Source organism: Neoarius graeffei, chromosome 9, assembly GCF_027579695.1.
Source record: "Neoarius graeffei isolate fNeoGra1 chromosome 9, fNeoGra1.pri, whole genome shotgun sequence".
Taxonomy (NCBI): Eukaryota; Metazoa; Chordata; class Actinopteri; order Siluriformes; family Ariidae; genus Neoarius; species Neoarius graeffei.
Window position 1 is genome coordinate 705,676 of NC_083577.1, and position 8,466 is coordinate 714,141.

Here is an 8,466-nt window from a genome sequence, read left to right on the forward strand (position 1 = left end):
AAAAAAATCCACCGCTTGGAGTCGCTTCATCTCACTTATCTATGAGTGTTAGTCTACGTCTAGTTCCTATCTAGAGTGTTTATACCGTTTGTTTTTTTTTCAGTTATTCTGTTTTTATTTTTTGCATTGCCTGTTTGCACCGTGGGTCAGAGAGGACTGAAATTTCATCTGTGCTGTATGTCGAGCATGTGTAGCATATTTGACAATAAAGTTGACTTGACTTCTCATTTATCGAAATAAATGTCCATCCATCCTCTGTAGCCACTTATCCTGTTCTACAGGGTCGCAGGCAAGCTGGAGCCTACCCCAGCTGACTATGGGTGAGAGGCAGGGTACACCCTGAACAAGTCACCAGGTTATCGCAGGGCTGACACAGAGACAACCATCCACACGCGCGCACGCTCCCACCTACGGTCAATTTAGTCACCAGTTAACCTAACCTGCATGTCTTTGGACTGTGGGGGAAACCAGAGCACCCGGAGGAAACCCACGCTGACACGGGGAGAACATGCAAACTCCACACAGAAAGGCCCTCGCCGGCCACGGGGCTCGAACCCAGGACCTTCTTGCTGTGAGGCGACAGTGCTTACCACTGCACCACCGTGCCGCCTCAAATACATATATTCAGAAAAAAACAAATCCCTCATCATGAAGTAATTATTTTTAATGAAAATATGTGCCACTATTAAGATTTCACAGTTGGGATCAGGTTCTACTCATTATAGCCACCCTTCTTTTTACATCAAACCCACCCTGAGTGTTTGTTGCCAAAAAGCCCCATTTTCGTTCCATCAGACCAGTGAACACTGGTCCCGTCAAAGCTGCAGTAGCGTTTCACAAACTTCAGGCGCTCATGTCCGTGGTTAACTGACAGAAAATACTTTTCTGGAACCTTCCAAATAATCTGTTTGCATGAAGGTGGAGTCTGATGGGGGTTTTGGAGATTTGGAAAGCCCAATATTTTATTTTTTTTCCCCTAACCCTATCCTCCTCACTACATGTGGGGGCAAAATACACTCAGGTCCTCTTCCAGGTGAGTTTGTAACAGTTCCAGTTGGTGTCCATTTTATTATTGCCCTAACAGTAGAAATGGACATTTTCAGGTGAGTTATTTACCATTCCCTGACTTATGGTCAACACACTTTTCCCTCATTTGGTTTGTGCTTCTCTTATCTTTCCCATGTTGATGGATTTCTCCTAGGTACACTACTTTCTCTTCTCACAACAGTTAACACAAACAACCTGGACCCTTCATAACTGATCAAAACAGACTGGACTTTTCATTTCAGAGAAGTGTCGAAACATGGACAGCAATTTTTACAATCACTACATGCAACACACTAAACCATGTACAATGTTTTCAACACAAAAACAACCTAAAACATGAACATTTGACTAAAAAGGTACATTTACCATGCATTAGGGCAAAAGTTCAGCTTGAACATGCAAAGAAAAACCTTATTTGAAATTGCATCATGCTCAGTAATGGAGTTTAAAAGAAATCTGTCCACTGTTGTATATTGAAAGCAAAATATCCAAAAGTTGCTTCATAATTTATATGAAGCTATAGCGTAGTAATTCTGAAAGTCAGTCACTGCTCTCCTGGAGGAGTTGTCCAATTCTTATCTACTAGTGCATCTCAAAAAATTAGAATACCATGAAAAAGTTCCTTTTTTTTCATAATTTAATTCAAAAGGTAAACTTTCATATTCTATATTCATTACATGTAAAGTGAAATATTTAAAGGCTTTTTTGTTTTAATTTTGATGATTATGGCTTATAGCTCATGAAAATCAGAAATCCAGTATGTCAAATTATTAGAATATTCCCTAAGATCAATCAAAAAAAGGATTTACAATACAGAAATGTCCAACTTCTGAAAAGTATAGTCATTTATACACTCAATACTTGGTTGGGGCTCCTTTACCATGAATTACTGTATCAATGCGGTGTGGCATGGAGGTGATCAGTCTGTGGCACTGCTGAGGTGTTATTGAAGCCCAGGTTGCTTTGATAGTGGCCTTCAGCGTATCTGTATTTTTGGGTCAGGTGTTTCTCACCTTCCTCTTGACAATACCCCATAGATTCTCTATGGGGTTCAGGTCAGGCAAGTTGGCTGGCCAATCAAACACAGTAATATCATGGTCAGCAAACCATTTGGTAGTAGTTTTGGCACTGTGGGTAGGTGCCAAGTCCTGCTGGAAAAGGAAATCAGCATCTCCAAAAAGCTCATCAGCAGATGGAAGCATGAAGTGCTCTAAAATCTCCTGGTAGATGGCCGTGTTGACTTTGGACTTGATAAAATACAGTGGACCAACACCAGCAGATGACATGGCACCCCAAATCATCACAGACTGTGGAAACTTCACACTGGGCTTCAAACCCCTTGGATTCTGTGCCTCTCCACTCTTCCTCCAGACTCTAGAACCGTGATTTCCAAATTAAATGCAAAATGTACTTTCATCTGAAAAAGAGGACTTTGGACCACTGAGCAACAGTCCATTTCTTTCTCTCCTTAGCCCAGATAAGACACTTCTGGCATTGTCTCTGGCTCAGGAGTAGCTTGATATTAGGAATGCAAAAGTTGTATCCCCTTTCTCAAAGTCTGTTCGTGATGGGTCTTGATACACTGACACCAACCTCCGTCCACTCCTGGTGAAGCTCTCCCAAGTTCTTGAATCAACTTTTCTTGACAATCCTCTCAAGATTGCAGCCATCCCTGTTGCTTGTGCACCTTTTCCAGCCACCCTTTTCAGCAATGACCTTTTACAGCTTGCCCTCCACAAGGAGGGTATCAGTGATCATCTTCTGGACAACAGTCAAGTCAGCAGTCTTCCCCATGATTGTGGTTGTGTGTACTGAACTAGACCAAGATATACACTGTTCATACTGTTTTACTCAAACTCAAAATATTCTAATATTTTGAGATGGTTTTTTTATGTTTTTGTACTGTATGCCATACTGATTAAAATAGAAAAATGCTTGAAAAACATTCGTTTGTGTAATGAGTCTAATAAACATTTTTAACTTAACTGATGGAAAATATAGAACTTTCACAATATTCTAATTTGAGATGCACTAGTATATGCAGCCATCATCTGACCAAGTTACACTGCAATGTTCAAGACACAATTAAGCCACTTTTGGGAATTGGCTCCACCCAGTGTTGGTTATGGCTCAGTGCACTACATTGTTAAACCCTCTTCAGTGTGGAATGCTGCTATTAAAGGATATGGGACATGAAACATAAAAGCACGCTATATCAGTTTCTTTCCATTAAAAATATGAATTGCATCAACAAACCAAATCATCTATTAAATTTAGCAAAATCGTTATATTCGTGATGATATGGCATTTCTGCTCGACTTCCGATATGCATTTTCTACAACCGGAAAAGCCGCTGTCACGTGATCATACGTCACAAAAACTTTCGGGCACAGCACAAGTGGGTAGATGAATGGAGAAGTGAATGACAAGAAAATTGTTTTTATAGTCTTTAACGTACATTGGACATCATGGTGTATTGTGCTGCTTATGGTTGCAATAATTCCAATGGGAAATGCCCTGGAGTTAGTTTTTTTGCATTCCCAAGGACCTGAAGCTGAGGAAAGTGTTGGCTCACCTGCGCATGCGCAGTAGTGATGTGTCAGTCGCGAACGATCCGGTTCAAAGAGCCGGCTCTTTGGTGGGAGCCGAATTAGTTTTTTGTCCTTAGGTGCCTCAGAGAGAGAGACTTTCACAAAAAAAGTTGCTGTCCGATTGAGTCTTTGTGTTGCCTATTACCATTCAAAGGAAAAAAGTAGCATGGTGTACGCCTACTTTTTTTGGTTGGGGGGGGGGTTGATGTCATTCACAGCTGCGAAAATACGAAAATTGGTGTAATGCTTAAAGCACAGGGGAGAGGAGTCTAATATTTTATTTAAAATATTTTGTTGCACATTGTTCTGTTTGTTAAAATAATTTCCAACTTCACTTCATCGTTTCTTAGGCCTGATTTATACTTCCTAATTTATTTTGGTTCGAATTGATAGGGTCTAACTTCACATCTCTGTGAAACATCGGGAATGTCTGGTGTCCATTTCGGTAACCTGTTTACATTAGATTCCCAAGCGCTGGCTCCTTGGAAAGTTTGTTACGTCACAGGTCACATGACCACCTAGCTCATTAAGGAATCCTTGTTTTACGCTGATGTATATAAAAAGCTTGAATGTTGATTTTCACATTTGACACCCTGCAGTGATTTAGATGGCATTTCTTATGTCCTTTATACGTAATTATGCCCAGAAAAAAAAAAATCCATGTCCCATATCCTTTAAAGGGCATATTCTGGACCAATTTCAGGTTGTTTTTTTATATATATAAAAAAAAAAATGAAAGCATGTCCCTTTACACACTCATCCAGAAGGGTAATTTTGCACAAGGCCATCTGTCTACAGCACAAGGGGGAGGGGAAAACCCCCCACACATCTGGAAAAATCCCAAGTCGGGTCTGGAGCCAGAATCATGAGGTTATCTGCAGAAGCATGAACAGGCTGCACAAGCCTTGCACAGTACAAGTGCACAGCCTGTGTAGGCCAAGCACCCCCACTTCTCTTTGTCTGGTCTTCTGGAAAACGATGAGTACTAATCCCATCAAGATTGGTGTTGCTACACCCTCCTACAATACATCTATTAACCATTTTAATAAATACGCAATAACATTGAAGAAACTTGCAGAAAACCACCAGGTTGTTTTCTCAAACAAAATGGCACTAACGTAGGATTCAGAGGGAGGAGTCCCACAGATGACTGATTTCCATGAAGTGTTTGCTGAGAAATCCAAATGGCAAGTTTTCAGAGGCAGATGAATTCACCTCAAATGGCTTGATTTCAACTGACTTTCTCTGGTATTGCACAAGGTTTAAAAAAAAAACTGCAAAATGTTAGCCATTTGACCAGTTTAATATAAAATGGGAGAATTACATTGATCTTGCTCCTGAATTTACGCATGATATGCCCTTTAAAACTCCAACCATGGAAAGAAAAAAAAAAAAAAAAAAGTTAGAGTTGTGCAGTGACAGCCAACCTGCAGGTATTTTTTCGTAGGCCAGTAATCTGATTTACAACACCAACAAATAAAAGGACTTCTATACCTCCACAACACTGTCAGAATTTAACCCCAACCTATTGGGGGGGGGTAATAGATCAGTAGGATTTAAGAAAAGAGAATTAAACAGGTCTGTGCCCATCTCAGTGTTTATTCATTTAAATGGTCAGTGTTTAATCCTCCACATGAGAAAGAGAGATTACAGACAGGAAGATACTCTCGTTTCAACTCATAGGGTTAATGATGGAGGGTCTGCTGATCAGTGCAGAGGCAGTTTTAACTCCTTCCTCCCAGGGTGTGTTTATCAAACAGGTACTCAGCCATACGGTTGTTGGCGGCATCCATCTTTGTGAGGTTGGTGATGTGGTCACCCAGTTTTTTTATGGTCTCCACCTGCTCATTCAGGTAGTGAGACTCCAGGAAGTCACAGAGCTGATGGACAATGAAGAAAACGGATGCAATAAGTAGAGCAGTCTCACCCTCAACAGCCAACAGGAATCATGATCAGTTTAACATTCTCTCAGCACTCACATGAGGATCTCCATTATCAGTGGAGAGCTTGTGCAGGTCCAGCAGAGCCTGGTTCACAGTCTTCTCCAGCTGCAGAGCACACTGCATGGCCTCCAGTCCACTGCCCCACTCATCACGCTCTGGTTTCTGAAAGGGCACACACCTGATTATAGCACACATTACAAACACCTCTTCAGGTCTGATTTAGGATCAGAGCTCAGGTCATTTTAAACCCTCACAGCAGGAACCAGTAATTAATTCCTAAAAGCCATCTTCATTTGAGGACCACTGTTCTGTAGCTTAGAATGGCAAACACTTTAAACAATTAAATCTCACCTACATATTCTCAAAAAACATCCAAGTTAGAGAAAGTGTGTCAATTTTAAAGTGATGCTAAGAACAGGCTTCCCTGGGCATGGCCACTTGCACTGAAACAGGACATCTGCTTGGGACACAGCCTTCCCACTCAGACACTGTTTACCTCAGTGACACAGAATCAAATAAAAAGCTCAACATTTCAACCCTCTCAGATCTTCATCAGCTTCTCTACCTGAGAAAGCTGAAACCTTAACGTTTCACAAACATGTGACCTTTAACTAGGGTGACCACCTGTCCCGCATAGCGCGTGCGCGTACAGCATTTGAAGCCGAATTTATGTGTCCCGCAAATTCAGAACGTGTCCCGCATAATCGATGCTTGCTGAGGGGGCTGTCGCTCTCCCCGGGCCACCCAGGCAGTCAAACGAATATTACGAGTACTTGACATTTCAGCACACCACCGTCGCCACTATAGACTGTAGAACAAAATCACACACACACACCCCTCACAACTGACTGGTTGTTGTCAACTTTTTGTTGTTGCCATGACACCGCACTCACGTGCACAGACAGTGACGAGGGACGCAGGTGCAACGCATGCATTGGTTTCATATTAAAAAATGGAGAAAGGGACCGGGGAGATGGCAGGTGAGGCACTGCCACCTCCAGTAAAAAAGAGAAGGTGTATGTACAGGAAAGAGTGGGAAAATGAATATTTGTGGCTGAAAGGGGTTGAGGGGGATACCGAGAGGGCTTTTTGTGACCTTTGCAAAACATCTTTCTCAATCAGACATGGCGGGGAATACGATGTGAAATAACACCGGCTCGCGGAGACTCACAAGAAACGTGTGCAACAGAAAGAAACGTCTAAATCTATGGATGCTTTCCTACGACCTAAAAACGACTCTCTAGCTGACAAAGTGACTGCGGCAGAGGTGACGAGTGTGTATCACACTGCCCAACACGCAATATCATATCAGGCAGGAGATTGTGGCACAAAGCTGTGGTTGTGAGTTCAGAGACTTTTTTTCTACTGTTTCTGTGGTGCTGAGCCACTACAATTCCTGTTAATCCACTGAAAACTAAATGGAGACTTGTCACTATTCCTGCTGTACTGATGCACTGCAAAGCCTCAGACTCAATATTATATTATGATCGATTTAAAGTGAATAAATTGTAATGGAAAATAAATAAAATTGAGTAGCTTCAGTAAATCATAAGTGGAAGTGTGTCTGTTAAGTCATTGAATGGTCAAAATATTATGAATGTTTATTTTAAAAAAAACCACACATTTGGTGGCCTGTTCATGACCATACGGTACATCACCAATAATAGCAGATTAGGGTATTATTGATATACCATGTAAGGTAGTATGTGCTAGAAATGGGTAAACCACTATCTGTGAGTCTTCCAGCGGCCGGCGCGGCGTCCCACATTGTCCCTCAAAAACATACCCCTTGTCCCCCCTTGGGCTTATGAGCAGGTGGTCACCCTACCTTTAACCCCGAAACGCACCCGAAAGTCCCGCACTGCTGCTGGCGGAGCGCCTCCTCCTGAGAGTCAGATACAGGGATGAGAAATAAAGCGCTGCGCTCTCACCTTGACGTCCTGGAGGAAAACGCGGCCGCCTCTCTTGTTCTGGAAGGACACAAACTTCTCCGCGTGCTCGCGCTCCTCGTGCGCGTTCTCTCTGAAGAAACGCGCGAAACCCTCGAGCGCGACGTCATCGCGAGTAAAGTAGCAGGCCTGAGGTAAAATAATAATGTAAACAACCGAGCCGTAAAGCACAGAAACACATCCCACACCCTCTCCGCCAGCTCTCCACCTCCAACCCCACCGCACTCACACACACTCTGAGCTCCTCACCATGGAGGTGTAGGTGTAGGAGGAGTAAAGCTCCAGGTTCACCATCTTGTTAACGGCGGCCTCGCAGTCGCGGTGGTAGTTCTGACGGATCTGAGAAGTCTCCATTTCGGCTGGTTTTAAAAGGCAAAAAAAAAAAAAAAACAGACCTTCTGTTAAACGCCGAATAATAAACAGAATGCGAGCAGGAAGCCGTTCCGTTCAATCACTGTTAAAGCAAGAACCTCCTTCCAGATCTGTGCGGGGAACCGACCGCCTTCTCATTTATTCTCACTGTGGCAACGTGACGCAGAGACAATCAGCCAATCACATAGGAGAATTTAACCACGCAGTAGGTGGGGTAAAGCCAGATTGGCTAATACAGACTGTTACTGACAAAGCCGTCAGTTTATTTGTTTCGCACTTTGACCAACAGAAATTGTCGCAAAGCAGCTTCACGAAAAAATATTGATTGATCGATCGATTGATTGTTAAAATTGTATAAACATGATATAATAACATAATAAATTATAATTTAATAAAGTGCAAGCACTTATTTACATGGTGGTCCAAAAGGAGTTACATGATCAACATGGGAGCAAAAGTTAAAGTTTAAAAGACTTAACTTTAATTTTATCCCTAATAAATTGATTTATCCCTTATGAGCAGGTCTGAGGCGACGGTGGCGAGGAGAAATTCCCTCAGCCGACA

General features: G+C 42.3%; 1 protein-coding gene across 1 annotated transcript; it reads right to left on the bottom strand.

Moving 5' to 3' along the window:
* Window positions 1–5,309: 5,309 nt before the first annotated feature.
* On the bottom strand, window positions 5,310–7,892 carry LOC132891114 (ferritin, middle subunit-like). The gene is made up of 4 exons (XM_060928577.1): window positions 7,780–7,892; window positions 7,513–7,659; window positions 5,618–5,743; window positions 5,310–5,518 (listed from the first exon to the last, which is right to left on the bottom strand). The coding sequence occupies exons 1-4, from the start codon at window positions 7,882–7,884 to the stop codon at window positions 5,363–5,365; spliced, it is 534 nt and encodes a 177-aa protein (XP_060784560.1). The 5' UTR covers window positions 7,885–7,892; the 3' UTR covers window positions 5,310–5,362.
* Window positions 7,893–8,466: the final 574 nt, after the last annotated feature.